A 19,358-nucleotide genomic window follows, 5' to 3' on the forward strand; every position below is an offset into this window, starting at 1 on the left:
ACTGTTTGTAGGAGGAGGCAGAGGGAGAGCAGGAGCCAAAGGGGGAACAAGAAAGGAAAAGAGCAGTAAGCAGCATGTTTGGCATGTGAGGAGATAAATACATCTGAAATTGCATTTTGCATAGCCGTGGGCATCCTCTCCAGCCTCTCCTGTGCTGCACACCCTGGGCTGAGGGATAATGCTGCAGGGGTGGACTCTCCCCTGGCTCCGTGCTCTCCTGCTGGGGGTGACGGGACTCCTCGCGTCCAGTTCGGACTTCAAGCATCACCGATATGAGGAGATGGTGCGAGCTCTGTTTGCAGTGCAGATGGAATGCCCGTACATCTCACGAGTCTACAGCATCGGGCGCAGCGTGGAGGGGCGCCACCTCTATGTGCTGGAGTTCAGTGACAACCCGGGCATCCACGAAGCATGTGAGTAACACCTGATTCATTGTTTGGCAGTCCAAAGGAGAAGGGCATTTAACAAAAAGAGATCAAAAGTGCATTTTTTCAAGAAAATGAAAAGTGCTTTTAAATTAACATGCATGTCGTCAAGATTGGGGATTAAATAGATCAAAGTGGACCATATATGTAGTTGATTTGATCATGGGTTTCAAATGCACAGGCCGTGTTAGTGCATGCTCATTTGTTATATACTTTTCTCGAGTGAGAACATAGCTGGCAGAAGACAGAGCAGCTTGTGGGGGCTCTGGTTTTGTCCCAAGGAGATTAAATGTAAGCTTTCTGTTTTGGCTTTATGGAGCTGAATAAATCTGGGGTTTAACAGAGAAGACAAAAAGGAGGAGTGATTCAAAAGCTGGCGTCTTTGATAAACAAGCTGTGGAAAATCCAAAGTGAGGAAAGAAAAGGCAAAAGTGAAAGAACTGTGTTAACATCTGTGTTTCATTTCAATTCTTTTGCCATCGGATCGCTGACAAAATGGGTGTTATTCTAAGCTGAGCAGACGACTTAAGTAGTTCACTTAGAGTCAACAAGGTTAGACTCAACCCCCCCACCCCCTTTAAACCACTGATTCACCACTTCAGGTGTTTATATTGCATATTGGTTGCAAATTGTAAAACATCATGACTATACCTAGTGTTTGAGTGTGTTATACACTGAAGGGCCATATCATGTAAGCAACCTTAGAGATTTTTCCATTCTTGTAATTGAATTAGTAACTATTTGAAAAATAGCCAGACAACTGGAGAATGCTATTTTGGTTGTAGCCAAGCTTGCATTTTTTTCCATGTCTGCACACGTAGAGGCTTCCTTCTTTAGAATAGAAGGATGTACGCCTGTTCTGCTCTAAGGTGACTGAGGGTGAAAAACAGGAACAGTACACTTCACGTAGGGGAGTGACCCAAGGTCTGGTCTGGGTTGACCCTGCTCTACCCTTTAGGAAGTTCATGTCTTTCACATTGCTGCTGAGAGTTTGTGGGATTTTTTTTAAAAGCTACACAGTGGAGCCATTACTGTTTTCTGAACTCCAGGCCAGTTGGCTCTGTGTTAAAGAAAAGGAGGTGAACAGCACTGGCCAAGCTGCCATTTGGGTGCCTGAAGCAATTAGGGAAGGGCGTTGATAAATTTGGAAGTGGCTACTCAACCTCTCAACACCCCACCCCCTCAAAAAAACAAGACTTCCTTCCTGTTTTGAGCAACAGAAATTAAATGATAAAAAAAAAAAAAAACAATTTCAAATTGCTGTTTTGGAGTAAAACCACTTGAAGCCGGTCTCGAGTAGCGGCTTTGTCCTGCAGTTTCGCTAATTTGGGTCCTAGTTCTTTCAGCACTTCAGCAGTTATTAATGAAAGAACCTTTGGGAGGAGGAAACACGATACAGAGGGCAAGGTTTTCTTTGGATTGGTGGTTCACATATACCCACAAGAATGCCAGATGACTTTATCCCAAATAATGCAATCAGTTGTAATCAGACTCCCTCTCCTCAGCTCCCCCTTGTTGGAACTTTGAAAGTATCCTTATCAAGAAATTAGGTAAAACGTTACCACAGTCTTGCAATTCACTCTGGGCCCTTACATAGTTTACAGATGAATGACACTGGCAACACCACATCAAAATCAATTCTCAAATGATTGGGAGGTGCACAAATTCTGCAACATTCAGAAGACATGATAGGAATCACAATGCATGAATAGGAAAATATGTAAGCCAGTATCAGGATTATTGTAACCGCGTAGCTATGTGGTTCCTAACATCTAGAGCTAACCACATACTTTTAACACCAGACCTTACCATTAATGGGTGAGAGTGGTAGAAAAATAATGAATCATCAATGTTCGGGAAGAAGAAAAGTACAATGACCGCCTAACACATTGTGATAGGTGTCTCCTTATAAGTGCTTGAGGCCAAATAAATACTATTTAGATGGGAAAATGGATCTTGAAGTTGTTGTGTTAACTAACCGAAACTTCAACTGTAACTATGTAGAGAACAAAGTAAGGGAAAGGTCAAAATTCTTCTGTATTTGACCACTTATTGAATTACTGTAACACTGATCTGTTATGAAATCGGGTTGCTGCAGTAGTTAAAAAAAATGTAAACTTCAATACAGATTAAACAGGTGACTTATACCAAATTTCCCTCAGTAAATCATAATCTCGAAAGGGGAATTAGCTATAGGCTAAGTGGCCATTTGAGGAACTGTTTCTGGCACTTGCACAGTCAGATGCTGGTGCTTGATAGGATCAATCTTTGATTGACCGGCTAAACTGTATTGTGGAAACTACATGGGATGGGATGTGTTGAGATGTATTTAAAAAGTTTAAAAAAATGCATTCTTAATCCAACAATGTTATTGGCTAGTTTTACAAAAATTGATTGATGCCTTTTAATCAAGATAGTCGAGACAGTTTTTATTTTGAGTAGTTTTATCTCAAAATGTCTCCCATTAATCACTGTTAGTCAGGCAGCTTGATAAATGACGTGAAAGCAAATCACTCAAGTTGGTAATGAGAAGCTGCTGACAACATTTGAATTGTGCTACATTTAGAAGACTCAATGAAAACCCGTTAGAATGAACCATTTAAACATGAAAAAGTCAGCGTACCGAAAGATTCCAGATGCATGAGGGTAAATGTTTGCATGTGCTCATTCTCACTCATTCTCATTCTCATTTTAAATGGTACGCACAGCAGCTCTGTGAGGCTTTTTAACCTCCTTTTTCCTCCGCTTGTCTGCTTCTTCCCCCAGTGGAGCCTGAGTTCAAGTACGTGGGCAACATGCATGGCAACGAGGTGCTTGGACGCGAGCTCCTCATTAAGTTATCCCAGTTTCTATGCGAGGAGTATAGGGCTGGAAACCAGCGGATCACGAGGCTGATCCATGACACACGCATCCACATCCTGCCCTCCATGAACCCCGATGGCTACGAAGTGGCAGCCAGACAGGTAATGTAAACTCTCACATACATGTGAGCTTTTTGCTTCCATGTGCCGAAAGAAAACCAGGGAAAATCTCCCATTGGGAAACCGTCAGCTGTTTTCCTTGGGCAATCATTTGCTTCTTATAAAGGGGGGGATCCACTTTTTTTTCCTCCTTCTTGCCAGTGGAGTAGAAATGTTATGGTTCCTGAGTGAAACTAAACATTTATATGTCAAATAACAGGATATCACTCACACTCAGTGTCAAGGTATCTGTTTTGATTTGATATGAATGTGTGTTTTAAACACAGCTGACAAAGCAGGTAATTTTTTCCCATTGTTTTCTTGTGTAAAGGGATAATTGTGGACTTTGAAACAGCGGATCACATGCAGCCTACTCTAACACAAACACGTGTGCACGATGTCTTTGACACTAATCATATGTCCAGAGGCAGGCACATCACAGATGACAGTCGTCACTAAAAACGCTCATGCATACTGCACTATGATTTGTTATTTAGCAGATGTTTGGGTGCAGCAGCATCTGGGCAACAATGGGAAGGTTGTTTTGTTTTCCAGCATCCTGGATGGCATGGTTTTGGTTCAGGCTAATCATTCTTGCTTTTGAGGCAAAACAGAAACGGTACAAAATTTCTTTTGGCACGAGTGGCCATAGAGTTCTGTTTCAGCTGCCTTAAACAGGTCAGAAAACCTTGCATTTAAAGGCTGGAAAATCATTCAAGAGGCACCCTGTTGTGCAACAAATTCCTACTTGGAACGTATGATCAAAGAAGGGATTCTTTGTTTTGAAGCTTAAATCAGTAAACGTGTTTTAGGATGACTCTCAAAGATAAAAGGTCATCTCGCTGTACGCAAACAAGAAGGAAAATTCCAAGGCTGCTGAGAACGTACTTTTGCACAGTATTGCTTTGAACTCAACGCTAACATCAGCATACTAAGGATTATGTCCTACTTTGAATTTCCCCCATTGGTGGATGAATAAAGTATTTTTCTATTCTATTCTATTCTATTCTATTCTACTTATGCAAGCCTGCATCCACTCTGAGAGCCTCTAGCAGAGAGCTCTTATCTTTGACTGAAGCACAGCAAAAAACCAGAGGTGATGGTGGTTTTGTGGTAAAAGTGCCAAAGTTGTGAAATGAGCTGCCTGAAGGGATTTGGTCAGCACAATCAACGATCTGTTTTAAATTACTCCCTAAAAACATACTTTTTAGAGTGCCTTATCTGATTTTATTTGGTTTATTGACTTTTCATGATTTTTCGTGACTTTTACTCTATCGGTTCAGTTCAATTTCATTTTCATTTTCATACTTCTGTTTTTATTTTCTCGCTGTTGTTGAATTTGCTGCCTCCTTTGATTGATGTTTTACTCGATTTTATTGTCCTGTGAATCTTTTTAAAATACCACATAGACAAAGATTAGAATTATTATTATTGCTTAGTTCCATTGTTGCCAGATTTACCAACTATTCAGTTTGTGAGTTTGTTCCTATAAAAAGTCTCTCCTTACAAATCTTGTGATTTTTCCCCTGTACTTCCCCTAAAAGGCAATGTCTGGCTACTGCATTTTCTTTGGAACACAAGAGTAACACAAACTTTTACATCAAAGCAGCTGTTAGAGATGTAAATGAGTTGCCTTATGGAACAGCGTTGACAGTCATCTCTGATGGAAAACAGACCGTCCATCTACTGGTTTGTTACTTAGAAGAAAGCTCTGCACTGTGTGAAAGGAAACAAAAAAGAAACAGGATTCAGTCACTTCAGACTTTTTGACTAACAGGTAACAGTTTGGTTTAAAATCAAAAATTCAGCTTAAAGGGGACTGCAAGTTAACATGTAGCTTATCTCAATGAGGACATATTGTGCTTTTTGAGGTCTTCCCCTTCCTTGTTTGCAGCATAGCTTTTGTGGTTGTAAAATATCAGCAAAGTTATAAAGACCAAACCACTTAAGCTAGATTTCCTCTCAGAACTGTTCCTCCGGCTGCAGAGTTTTACGCTTTACTCACTGCAGTCTTCATCAAAAACAGGAAGTGTCACTACTGAGAAATTGACAAAGCAGGAATAGTATTAGCAGGAGTTGTACTGGGAGAACATTATGTAGGCTATGCACAAATGTAACTACACAGTTTCAACCTCTCTGCTTTACATTTAAGTTGTATTTAATGTTTTTGTAACATTTGCAACATTTCTATTTTCTTGAGATTTGATGGGTTGTACAGATGCTTACAGATGCTCGAACGCTGTTCCCCGTAGCTCCGTCTGCCACTTATGCAGCGCATGATAAATTACAAAAGTCAGGGAAGGGCACGGCCAGCTGAAATGACACCAAAGTGCCTGGTGTGTTGGGTATTGTGGTGTGACAGTTGGAGCGAATGGTGAGCATAAACTTTCCCACAAAACACACTCTCCCACAGAAGACAAAGCTCAGAAACTGACCTAAATACCTTGTTTGTAGTCCAGGCATTTTTTACCCTTTAAGTTAGGTTATCTACGTCACTGTGAATCAAATTTACATAATGGCTGCCAAGGGGCTTGTTTGGCATGCCTAAAACAACAAATTAAAATAAAACAATGAATCTGATGACCAATAAACTGGGTAGACTGGCTGTCCAGTGGAGTATTTAAAGAGACAGGAGCCTAAACAAAGTGTTTCAGACAGGAGTTAACACGATAACCTCCACCAATGTACTGTATGGAAACTTTTTTTTTTTCCAACATTAAAGCCTTTGAACGTGGTCTAGTAGATCCTCCCAAAATAAAGTTCTGAAATTGTAATTTAGGGTAATATGAGATCAATGAAAGGTTGAACCCCATTCAATATTTTACAGACTTGATGTAAAATGGGAATTCGGCTGTATTCAGCTGATAGAAGGAGAGAAACATTTAGCGCTTTTTATCAAGCTGGCTTATATTGACGTGCAATGTTAAAAGCTTCTTATTGTAAGATATTCTGTCAGCTGGATGCTCTTTTTTTAAGGAACAGTCAGATTTTCTTGAAAAGTTTTCTAGAAAGGAAAATATTTTGCTGAATACAAACAGCGTTTGCAAGTCAAGAGTAATCAAATTGGTTTTCCTATGCCGCTTCCAAGCAATATCAAAACAACCATTACATTAGGAAAGTACAAAGTTACCCAATAGCTGCTTTTGTGTGTTTGTGTGTCAACAGGGTCCAGAGTTAAATGGCTATCTAGTGGGCAGAGGAAATTCCAGAGAAACTGATCTGAACCGGAACTTTCCAGACCTGAATGCCCTCATGTACTACTACGAGAAAACCAATGGACGAAACCACCACCTTCCTCTGCCAGACAACTGGGAGATGCAGGTCAGTGCTACTGGATACACATACGCAAGACCCTGTTTATATATCCGTTTCTCACGTCTTTAAGGGAAATAAGTGCAAATATGTGTGGGTAAGATCTTAAGTGGGTGAGAAAGAAAAAGGGAGTAAGGATTATGGAGGAGTGCAGTTGTCATGCTTGCGTGAGAATGCACTGAATAATAAGCAGCCTTAGAATAGCTTTGTTGTATTGGCTTTAACTTAGTTGACATAGACAAATTGGTGTGTTTTGCCCAGGATCAGACTTAAATGCCAGCTGAGCTTTAGGTAAATATAATGAAAATGTCCTTGAATTTAAACAGTCAGTAGTGAATCCCCTTGCCGTTCTCTCTGCTTCATGTTTTGAAAGTTTATAGTAAGCTCATGAAGTCTTTTGGATGGATGCGTTTGTATTACAGTAGAACCTAAAATGAAACAGGAGGGCAAAGTTGCAGCATCGCTCCCAACTCGAATAAACTGGAACCAAAGCGTCTTTAAATCTTTTAAAATATAAGAATATGAGTACTGGACTTTTTGGTCTACTTTTTGTGTGCAGGAATTCAGCAAAGGGAATAGAAAAGTCACGATCCAAGAGGAAGAGAGTTTGTCTCGTGCTTTTTCATAACACCTGATGAGATATACGCTCTGTATATGAAGATGTTCAGCGTCAGTTAAACATTTTTTTGTCTTTTCGTCGCCTCCGTGCGAAGTTGAGCTGACCTGCTCTTCGACGTCAGAGTGTAAACCGTTACCTGCAACCATGAGTTACTGGCAAACTCTCCACATAGCTGACAAAGCTGTGATTTCACTCAAAATCATCCCCTCATGGCCAAGTCTGTAATTCTGTTTTCTTTAAATGACAGATACTTTCACTCATATGTTTTTTTTCGGTGGCAGTGGACAGCTGCTGAAGCCTTGATTGTGGATCATTTTCTAGCTATTAGACGAGTAAAACCCTCACTGAGAATATAAACTGGGGATAGACTTTCCAGAGTAAATAGTATGTGTCAGATTGACTTTGGGAGACACATGGCTTTGTTCTGGATGATTTAATGGCCTCTATAATCCACCATGTACTTACTTTAGGTCACTGAAGTGTGAAATGAACAGAAGAGGGAAATATAAGAGCATTCACTGTTGAACTATCGGTAACAGTCTGCCAGAAAGCACATTTCAAATATTAGGGTCGGATCCTTGGGGGCGTCTAGACTGTTGCCGTCTTATCTTTGAAAAGGGCTGTTGTTCATGGTTAACTCTGTGAAGTCCTCCAAACTGGCCTTGATGGTGTAATGTATTCGCAAATTTAATGCAACACACAGACTATGGTGACCCCCATCCAAGTGTGTTTGTTTTCCACCACATTTAAACACTTTCAAATAGGTTCAAAATACATGAGAGTGACATTGTTTGAAGAAGTAATGTAATGTTAATAGGTATGGCACAATTCACGTGTGCCAAAGGGATAATGTTATTCAGTTAATGTAACTGAAATGAAAACAATGCATTTTTCAGGACATTTGCAGAATTCTACAGTATGTTACTGTAAAACTATCCTCATTTTGGCTTTTAAAATGCGAATAAAATGGGAATGTATCTGCTGGGAACAAGACACTGAGGCTTTTTTAGGGGAATGCATGCATCTGTGTACATTCAAGCTGCTGCTGAGTCCATTTACAAACAACCACAGTCTCACAGAAGTACATAAAATTGTTTAATAAAATGTAAACATGACTTTATCTCATGCAAGATGACTGCATGTATGAATACAGTCATAGAGGGAGTTATTAGAAGCTTTGGCAGGAAGATTTTGACTAGGGAGTTTAACTCAGTCACAACAAAATGTGAAATATTCATGAGAACACAATCTAATGATTTTTCTCATTAGTCTCACAGTGCTGACTTTTTTCTTACATGAAAATATATCCATAGAGGGACATAATGCCTCTGCATTTTGTGAAACGGTCACAAAACGACTGTTGCATCACATTTATGAGCACACAAAGTCCACATTAGACGGTCAGAGGGGTCGTGGGATGGAGATACACACATCACCCAGAACTACTGAAGATTTAGAGTGACCTTCGTTTTAGCCATCATTTTAGGATTCTGTTGTTGTTTATTGTGCTTTAAGTCACTGTTTTACACATTACAAACTATTTGGCTGAGCTTGGGCATTAAAAACAACACAGTAAGACAAGACATCAAGGCACTGTAATAACTTATTGTTCTTGTTGTTTGTTTTTGGTGCATTTCTGTATTTTTACTTGTTTTAGTTTTATTCTTTAAAAGCCTAACCAAGGACCAAGGAGTGTGCATATTAACTATGGCTAGAAAAAGTATAAACTTTCCGTTGGCACCACCTTTATAATAGAGTGCCACTATATATCATCAAACAGTCAAACAGAATAAAAAAGATGAATAAGACTGAATATGACTATCCAAAGCTTTCAGATCTGAGTGGTTCATTGTCTCCACAATTATCAGTAGAGGAATCCAAAATCTTAACATATTTAAAGTTAGAATAAAATTAGGTTTCTGTGTCAGCCCTGTGATGGACTGGTGACCTGTCCAGGGTGGATGGATGGATGGATGGAAGGAATCAGATGAAGATAAATATCTTATAAGGAAAAAAGGACATCTTATCAAGGAGGATTACTTTAAACAAGGAATGTAAAGCAGGTTTCACTCTTCTCAAAATAACCCTTGCAAGCAGTTTTTGACAGGGAAGTGGTGCAATTTCTGTTGGTTTCATTTCAGTATGGTTTTCCACTCAAGCAAAGGGGCAACAGTTAACTCTCTTTTTTCCTGTTTATCCTTTCTTTGGTTGAAAATGTGTTGGGAAAACTAAAACAGTGATCCGTCGATTTATGGGCTGTGGTCCCAGCCACATGACTGCCTCCAGACAGGAAGACACAACTGTGCCACTGTTAGAGCTGTTTCATTCATGCTGGTCAGGATTACTTTCTCGCTGGCAACATGAAGCCACAAGCCTTGTGTTAGCCCGCAGGCACAGTCATGCTGCATTTGGTAATTCAGCCGAGTGATGATGTATCATTCAAAGGAATAGCTGTAGTGAAAACATTGAATAACGTTTCTCCACATAAAGTCAGTTTGTAGTCAGTGAAATGCCTGAAGACTCAGAAGCAGCTAGTGCTGTTTTGATTCCTGTAGGAACATTTGTATGATTTTCTTTTATCTCGTAAGAACATAAAACTGAGGCAGGGCAAGTCATTTTTGTCCTCTAGTAATTGTTATTTCCATGGTAAATTTAATGTTGAAATAATTGTTTTAAAGCTTTGCACCACCTGTCAGCAGGGTCTGTTTTTTGGATTTCTTTTATACATATTCGGAAAAAGGCTCCTTCATGAAGGAAGCCTGCGCATTTGGAGATATGGACTCCTTCAGTACGAAGATGAACTTCAAACTGAACCACTGAGTGATCCTTTTTTAGTCCTTTATACACAACTCGACACAGTAGTGGCAGCTCTGACTTCAAAGTATGTACCCATGCTACTAAAGGTTTGCAGATAACTTACTGCTTGGTTACAGCTGTTGTGTTCAAGGTCAGTGGGCGCTGATCAGCAGACTGTGTTTATTGTCCTACATACTGTATTCAAGGAGAGTTGCCATGTCTTGTCTCCTAACATTATATACAGCTGGGAGCGTGTGAGGATTGTTAGTGCTGACAGAGAAAATAAATTGAAGCTCAAAGTAGAATTTCAAGGCTTCTGTAGTGATACCCTGGAGTCCCTATGTGGGAAAAGCTGATCCCGTTTAGATACTGATCCTTTAGATTTGGACAGTATTATGGTTTCCCTGAGGTGCAAAACACAAAAACACATCAGAACTCACAACAGCAGTTTCACAAAATGCAACAAGATTTCAGAAAACACATTTCGGAGAGAACAATAACAAAACAGTTTTTCACAAAAGACACCTCATCCAAAACAACAAAACAGAAAAAAAAAGGTTTCTGAAATGTTGTTTTGTTTTCTGTGCTGGGAGGTATGACAATGAATGATGAGGCACCGAACAAAGGAAACCTGGTAGTAAACCCGGTAGAATGTCCTGTAAGTTACATTATGTCTAATCTTTTTACTAAATGTCCTTTACAGGTTGAACCGGAGACTTTGGCGGTCATAAAATGGATGCAAAACTACAATTTTATCCTGTCAGCTAATCTCCACGGGGGGGCTGTAGTGGCCAATTACCCCTTTGACAAGTCAAGAGATCCTCGCATTCGAGGAAGGACCACGTATGCGGCGACTCCAGATGACAAGATCTTCAGAAAGGTGTGTGGCAGATTGAAAATTCTTTCCAGATGTTACACACATCTGACATTCCCGCCATCTGTTGTGTGTGTGTAAACATGCGGATGATTGGGTCCATGTGCATTTGTATGTGATGACAGTTGGCGAGGACCTACTCGTACGCTCACAGCTGGATGCACAAAGGCTGGAACTGTGGAGACTTCTTCGATGAGGGGATCACCAACGGAGCCAGCTGGTACTCCCTTTCCAAAGGTAAGCAAAACCTCTGTTCCTGTGAAATGAAATCAACAAAAGTGTTTATTTTAGACACAGAAAACTTCCCTGCAATAGTGGAAAACCATTTCTATCATCTCTCGGTCGTTTGATACAGAAGGAAAGGGAGCTACTGCTTTATATTATGTGGTTTATACTCTCATACTCGTTTTCATTTGGGTTTCATTGATGTTTCACAAATCTTTGGGGCTTTGTTAGGGAAGGGCTGACCATTAATCCACAGTTGAAAAAAACTGAAGACACTGTTTTGAAATTTGCTGTAGAAGTAGAGATTGTAAGCACAAGTAGTTTAGTTCTTCTCCGATTGCTAATGCTGGAGTAGAAAGTCTATATTCACCAAAATGTTAAAATTACTTGAGCCTGTAAGCCTCATTATTTTTTTTACTAGAATTTCTTTTTTCGAGTAGAAAAGAATTCCAACAAAATAGTTGTTGGAATTCTTTTGGAAACAAAATAGTTCTTGAATTCAGAGCCACATCTCTTTAGCAACTGGTTAGCCTTGTGCACCAACTCCTCAAATTTGCCCATTGCACTACGAGTCAGGTCGTAATTGACAGTTATAGTAGTTGTTCAGGATTGAGCTTGAGAGGTGCTGGTAACTTAAATGTGTCACCTTTGGTAAGAGCCAGCTCATCATCCAAGTCATGGCAAGAATTTAGTTATTATATTGATCATTATGCAGAATCCTTCCTTTAAAATAACAGAACATATGTTGATTACAAATGCAAGCTAATTCCCAGAACTTTGACATTGAGTTTCAAAATGCCAGTAAGCACCACCCCACCATAAAAGCATCGGTCTGGTTAAAGAAAGGGAAGCATGGAGCACACCCCTGATACAAAAATACAATGCATTTTCTCTTCCCTTTCTGCCTCTATGCTACCGAGTAGGATGGTTTCAAGCAATGGCAAAAACATCCAAAAGTAATCAGATTTCTTTACAGGGCCATCTGTTACAGGTGCAGATTACTTGCTAAGTACACGAGATACAGCTTACAAGGGTTTCTTTCAGCAGTTGGTCAATCAAAAGACAGGGGCTTGTAGGGAGGTCGCTTTAAAGAGACAGGAGCTCAAACAGTACTTTTAAAATTCTGGATGAAATAAGCGCAGACTCGTACCAGCCATCTGGCAATACTGGCAAATGCCGGATGGGCCGACCTACTCTGTGGACTGAAAGGTCACAAATTGAGGGGAAAATTAGGTTTTAAAAAACGTAGAGATCAGGAGTTGTGGCCCAGTTGATGAGAGAACAACCCACTTGAGTGCAGGGGGGGTTTATATTGCACCATTGACGAGGCGCTACCTGTTCTGTAGGGCAGTTGCAGAACATATCATCCCCCATCATCACCCGCCTCTCTTTCAACTGTAACTGTCCACTGACAGGTCAAAAGAAGACAGGACAGAAAGTAGTTGAAAACACAACTTGATAAAAGTCTTAAAAATAAAAGAGATGGAGCAAAAAAGGACAGAGAGATAAGGCAACAGTTTAAGTAGCTGGGAAATGTTCTGAGGTTACAAATGTTGTTAAAAGTAATGTTTTCAGATTCTGCTCCTCAAAAAAAAAAAAAAAAAATTTGCCGCATCGATATCTAAGATAGTCAACTTAAAAGGAAATTGACACTGAATGAAAAGGTGAATAAATGACTCTGGATGGAGGAAGATTACACTGAAGAGCAGAGTTGTCCACACCTGAGGACAAGCAGCACAATAACATCACTACATACTGTATGTAGTTACCATTCAGCTTTCCAACACTTTTTCCAGCCCCTTTGCTTTGGAAATAGCAGGCTCACACTAGCACTTTGTTGAGCTTAAAGCGACATTGAGACAGCACATTTTGGACATAAAAAGGGCATTTAATATTGACAAATTAAGTGATGGTAGGTAAAACACTTAGAGAAAGAGTTGAATCTCTGGGTGCATGCACTGTCTCATTAAACAGCTCCATTTGTGTATTCTGAAACAAACTGAGCGCTGTCCAACATAACAGGCTGTATTTTCCGTTGCTTATATGTTTACCATTGCTTTACACAGTGGTGTGCAAGTTGGGGAAAAATGGGGTCGGTCCAGATGAGAATTGCCAGTGCTGAATTTTGTTTTCAGTCTGACTGAGAAGTTGCATAAAAGTAGAGATAGACAAAAGATACACAATTAGTAATGACAGTGAAGCATTTACAGCCGCTTCAGATGAGTCCCAGAGTAAAAAATACAGAACTGAAAATGAGCATAATAGGTCTGCTTTTAAAAGGGGACAGAACAGCAGGTCAGAACTCTGTTGTGTCAAGAACGCACTGAATTTTCTTCAAGCACCATAAGGTACAAAACTGATTCACTACCCCAATGCACATAACAGATTAGTCCCTGTTTACATGCAAAGTTCCTATGAGTATAGCCATTATCAGTCCTGTTCCAACACACAAGACCACCTGCCTGCTTGATGGAGGGTGCTTCAGTATGAATGAACTCACTGACTCTGTCTTTGTACCCTGCTCTTGCCTTTAACCTCTTCACCTCGTGCACATCAACAGCTGAATGCTCGCTGACCCCTTAAGTTTAGTTGCTCAGGTATGTAAGACACTCTGCAGGGTGAAGTAACTTTACCAACTTTACTAAAGGTGATTAGAAGTGCCAACAACCGCCTGGAGAGTGTTTACTCACAGTGCTGACTACTTCAGTGTTTTTCCAGTGAATGGTCATTGAAACTTTAATGAAACTGGGGATGTCCTTGCCTCTTTGTAAAGATGAACAAAGTCATGTGAGTTCAGCTGCCTCTCCTTGAACAAAAGTTGTACTGCCCCTTAACACTGTAGAAACAGAGGAAAAGCTTTGCTTACGTTTCAATCCAAACCTCTTTTGACCGTTTGATCTGACAAAACAGTTTAAATCCTGAGTGGTAATTGGACAACCAGTTCCGATCAGATTGCTGAAAACGTGCTATCATCATTGTTCCCCTGCCTTTTCTGTGTTTGGCCTTTTCATGACTACACATGACGGGGGCTGCTGTGGCTCCTGCGGTAGAGGGGGTTGGCCACAAATCACAGGGTAGACATTTTCAACCCCTGGCCCCTCCATATGTTTAAGTATCTATGCCCAAAGGCATAGTCTGCTGAGTGTGTTTGTGTGAATGGGTGAATAAGACACGCATTAAAAAGTACTTTCATAAAGCAACTAAGGTGAAAAGACACTGTATGCTGTAAGTGTTGACCCTTTGCTTTTGGCTTTAGAGACCAGGAACAGTATCTATGAAGCAGAAAAATCACATGTACCTCTCAGTACATGTCACTATCTCACAACCCCAAATATGTGTTCACATAAAGATCAGATAAAGTGAATACAGATACACACATTCTGTTTCCATATGTAGTATATTTTCAAATTGTGTTGGTATTCTAATGAGACTTTTTACTTTTCTAAAACTGTAGCTGCAGCCATGACGTTGATGCATTTCCAAAATTTTTATTTCTCTGTGGTTTCACGTTACTGTTATCTTTTGTGTTCTTTGTACACTTTTTAAGCAGCTTTATTTCATCTTACTGTTTACACAGCATGTACAAATGAATAGTCACCCATTTGTACCTTGAAAAAAAAAAAAAGCCAATATTTTGGGTTTATGTTTCAGCTTGTCTCTACAATGCACAGGCAGATTCAGAGTTAGATAATCTTAGGTTCACCCTCTTTGGTTTGATGAATATTTACAGAGACATTTTGCTCTAGAATTCTTGGAAACTGCAAAAGTTCTTGAAACTGTCTGGGCATATTTTCAGCTCAGTGAATCTGTAGCTGCAACAACAATAATACAAACTTCTTTGATGTATAAGTCCTGGTCTGGGTTGGTTTGGTTTCTTCATTGGAATGTGAATCTTTAGAGCTTTTCGGTTGAATGGTGCAAGCTTTTGAATTTGATGAAAATGGGCGCAGTCTCATTTAGTGGGAGCACGTTATGTTTATTCTAACAAGTCCTTTTGCTCCAAGTGTTGTGTCATGGTCTATGAGGTTACATTTGATCCTCCCCTCCCAATCCTGGCCTTCATATGCATTAGCTTTTGATGAAAAGTGGGACCTCATTTTTGCAAAGCCATCTTCTCAATATAAATAGGAAACCAGAAACTTCAGTTTGAAAGTCCACATTAAATGTCTTGTAGAAAGAAATCATTTTCAGATGGCTCAGTAAAAGTGTTGACCTTTTCAAGAAAAAGAAAAAAACTAATTGGACTCATTTCTCTCTCTAATGTTGTTCTTTAGGCATGCAGGACTTCAACTATCTGTACAGCAACTGCTTTGAGATCACTCTGGAGCTGAGCTGTGATAAGTTTCCTTCAGAATCAGCGCTGCCCAGAGAATGGCTGGGAAACCGAGAAGCCCTGGTTTCATACATGGAACAGGTCAGACCACACAGTATGTCGATAAACACATAAAATGTTGCAATCGGATGCACATACTGACACACTTAGTGTTCAAAAGATTTGAGCCAACCCTCATATCTTTATATTTTGCCAGACTCATTTGTAACATTTTAGACTTTTTAGTGTTCTTGAGCAATAGTTCCCAAGGCTCCCTGATGGTCTGACATTTTCTTTCGACAAAGGCTGCTTTTTCACTCAATTTAAGACCAGCACTCATCATTCATTTCAGAACATTTATTTCAAGCCCCTTACCTCTGATGTGTCAATCATTTATACAGTCACCTAACTCAAGGAATTAACCAGTGTTGTGTCCACACATAACAGAAAACTTAGCAAAGAACCAATTTTATATTGCAACGTTAGGCACTTTGTTATCAGCAGCATGTAACACAGACACATAATTTGTTTCCATTTCTTAAGTTGCATCCACAAAAAAATACCAAAGAAAAATAAAAGATGGCTTAACACTTGTGCAAAGAACTGTAGTTACACGGATATGCACCAAGACCCAAGTGCCCAGAGTCATTATCGATCTTAATGCTAACTTCTTGTAAAAATAGGCATGGATTTTCTGAACAAAGTTGCAACATATCTGTGGTGTGGAATTCTGTGTAATACAAACAGGGTTTTTTTAACCTTCCGTTGACTGTGAAAAAAAGACTTGGTTTGCAGCTAGCGTGAGGTTTTATCCCACTGAGCTACTATAGTCACAAGGGAGGGCTCAGAAATGTATTTTTCCACCATTCTGATTAAACAAACTAAACTGGAAGGGCCTGCAGTCTGTGGAAGGTTAACAAGGTCTAATGCTTTGGAAACTTGGATCGGCAATGTGATTTATGACCCAATATGATTTGATACTATTGCACCATTCTAATAAACAGCTATCTGTGTGCCAATAAAAGCACATATTTTCCATTCAACTTTGAAGTATACAAACTCTGGGACTTTTAGAGATCGTAATGACCGCTAAAAGAAATGATTGAATTGTAACTTGAATACATATTGGAACATTTCTCCCTTTTCAGGTACATCATGGGATAAAAGGCATGGTGTATGATGAGAACAACAACCCTATCAGCAATGCTGAGATCTCAGTGGCTGGCATCAATCATGATATGACCAGTGGTAAGAGAGTCTGTTTCTTGTTATACAATTTTTTTTTTGTTTTTATTGTAAATCATTAACTCCAGAGTTGAAAAGCAAGATTGATTTGTGTTGAATACTGTCCTGGACAGTGGTGAAGAGTGTTGGGATACATCTCCAAAAAGCCAGAAACTGTTGTAAAAGTCTTTAACGTACATGCAAAAAGTCACCTTTTGGCGTGAAAAAAAAGCCCTCTGGAGAAGAGTGCAGTTTTGGAAGGAACAGACAAATTTTAGTGTCAGAAATACAAATGAAGCGAAGTGCCAACAGTCCTCATAATGGGAAGTAAAAGGTCTCCCTCTACTGGTTAAATTTGGAAACGCACCTTGAAATAAAAAAAAAAAGCCTGGCTAACAAATACAGTACCATTATGTACTTTATTTGCGTTTTTTTCTGTGATACTGGTAAGCACAGCTCCTAGGTACTTCATTTTTATACATATTGGTGGCACTGGTGGAAGTATTGTGCTTTTTGATCGTATTTTTTATTTTTTTAAAAGTATCTCGTTGGATACTTTGATCAAAACCTAAAACCCATCTTGAATACATGACAAATTATAAATTGTTATTTAGCTAAATGAAACACCTGTTAGTAATGCTATCACTAAGGACAGCAAGTAATTGTTTACACTCAAATGCTTCAGTAATGAACACCTAATAGCATAGTAAATATTTTACATTCAAATCTGACTAAATCAGTTTTGCCTGAATAGAAGACGCTTTTACTGTAATTCGAAGTGGGCTTTACTAATCTTTATTCTAAGATGAATTGTATCTCGTGTGCTCTTCCAGGGGTGGATGGCGACTATTTCAGACTTCTGCTGCCAGGCACCTACACCGTGACAGCCTCTGCACCGGGTTACCTCCCGTCAACCAGAACCATCACAGTGGGACCAGCTGAGGCTATACAGGTTTGTCTCAAGGTGTTTCTGGCCTAGATTAGGGCTCAAGGCAGGGATCTATATATTTACTTTATTTTGATCAAATAGATGAGTTTTTGGAGAACCCAAGACAAGTCAGTCAGTGTTGAATCTTTGTGTTGAATATACATACTCACACCCGTGTTTCTCCATCTCTTCTGTGACAGCTTAATTTTTACATGAAAACAGCTCCAAAACAAAATCTAAAAGTGAAGCCACACAACGGCAAGAAGAGCCTCTCCTCCCACAAGGCCCCTTTGAAGCTCGGCCCAAGATGAGACACGGACAATAATTAGGACATCACACGAACCTAAACACACACACACACACACACACACACACACACACACACACACACACACACACACACAGAAGGTCTCACATTAAACATACACATATACGAATTATGTAAATGATAAAGGTCCACAGTATATCTTTGTAGTTTTAGGGTAATGTGTGTCAAACCTTTATGTTCTTTTGTGGATATAAACTGTCTGTCTGTATTAAAGAATTTGTGCAAGCTTGGTGTATTTATGTAACAATGTTGATGTGTATGAACACAGCTGATCTGTATGTGTAAACGACTTCTTTTTTTTTTTGGTTTACAATAATTTGATGACAATTGGAAGAGAAAATAAAATAATGTTTTTACGGTTGTCGTTTACCATTTCTGTATAGCTTTGCTTTGTGTTTCCCGTTTATTGTTCATTTTTCATGATTCACAGCTGAAACAAACGGAGGGAATGGACCCAAATGCAGCACTTACAGGAGGCTGAAGACAGACAGGTGAAGAAAACTGTGACTTTATCATAGAGAAAACTGACTGACTGACTGACTGACTGACTGACTGGGGCAAACAAAGGAAAACCAGGAGAATACATAGTGAGGAAAGGGATTTCAAACAAGGAGCAGGTGAAGGAATCAGTAACCGAAAACCAGGTGTGTTGCAGGAAGTTAACAGACCAGAATACACACGAGACCAAACTCTTTGGAAATAAAACAGGATGCCAGCTAACTAAAGAACGAGAAGTAAACTGATGAAAAAAGGGAAAACTAGAACATAGTGAAAACCAAGAAACCATAAAACAAAGTCAAAACCAGAACACAAAAACTCATAGCGTGACAGAAATCACATGAAAAGTTTGTTTATCTTTTGTATTAGTCCGTGTTCCAACAGCAAGTGCACCTTATATCAGATATATGTTGAAGTTTAAACATAATCAAACAGACACCGCTCTTTTTTGATACTTTTGAACCCACCCAGACCATAGGTGTTATTTCAAAAACTTTCTCAAACCTGAGCAGTGTTTTAAAACAGCTTCATCAAACCCTGGGGTGTTCTGACATGTTCACTTCATGACGGGCTCGAAAGTTAAAAAGCAGACCAACATGGCTCCAGGTCTAAAAAGGGAGTAACATGCATATGTTGCGTGTTATGCACATCGAGTGTGTAAACAAAAGCAGAACAACTGTGTGGGCACGTACTGGTGAAATAATGGTCTCAGTAAGGTCTTGAGCTGCTGCATCTTGCCAGAAAATGTTCTGTGCACTTTGGTATTGATTACACAAGTCTGTGGATTGATGTTGTCATAGTCATCGAGGAAGCGACCCCACCCGTCATGAAGGAAGTTTTTAATTGTCGATAAGGGA

At 39.6% G+C, this 19,358-nt stretch overlaps 1 protein-coding gene across 1 annotated transcript; it reads left to right on the plus strand.

Moving 5' to 3' along the window:
- Positions 1-18,364, plus strand: cpn1 (carboxypeptidase N, polypeptide 1). The gene is made up of 9 exons (XM_075457686.1): positions 1-413; positions 3,192-3,388; positions 6,551-6,706; positions 10,816-10,992; positions 11,112-11,223; positions 15,486-15,625; positions 16,672-16,771; positions 17,581-17,699; positions 17,876-18,364. The coding sequence occupies exons 1-9, from the start codon at positions 179-181 to the stop codon at positions 17,984-17,986; spliced, it is 1,347 nt and encodes a 448-aa protein (XP_075313801.1). The 5' UTR covers positions 1-178; the 3' UTR covers positions 17,987-18,364.
- The last annotated feature ends 994 nt before the right edge of the window (positions 18,365-19,358 follow it).

This window comes from Odontesthes bonariensis, chromosome 23 (genome assembly GCF_027942865.1).
Source record: "Odontesthes bonariensis isolate fOdoBon6 chromosome 23, fOdoBon6.hap1, whole genome shotgun sequence".
NCBI classification, from domain to species: domain Eukaryota; kingdom Metazoa; phylum Chordata; class Actinopteri; order Atheriniformes; family Atherinopsidae; genus Odontesthes; species Odontesthes bonariensis.

Bases quoted from the DNA above. Each gene is read 5' to 3' on its own strand.
- cpn1 (XM_075457686.1), top strand. From the start codon at position 179: ATGCTGCAGGGGTGGACTCTCCCCTGGCTCCGTGCTCTCCTGCTGGGG. The intron at 16,772-17,580 runs GTAAGAGAGTCT...GTGCTCTTCCAG, and splicing joins CAATCATGATATGACCAGTG to GGGTGGATGGCGACTATTTC. The intron at 17,700-17,875 runs GTTTGTCTCAAG...CTTCTGTGACAG, and splicing joins GACCAGCTGAGGCTATACAG to CTTAATTTTTACATGAAAAC.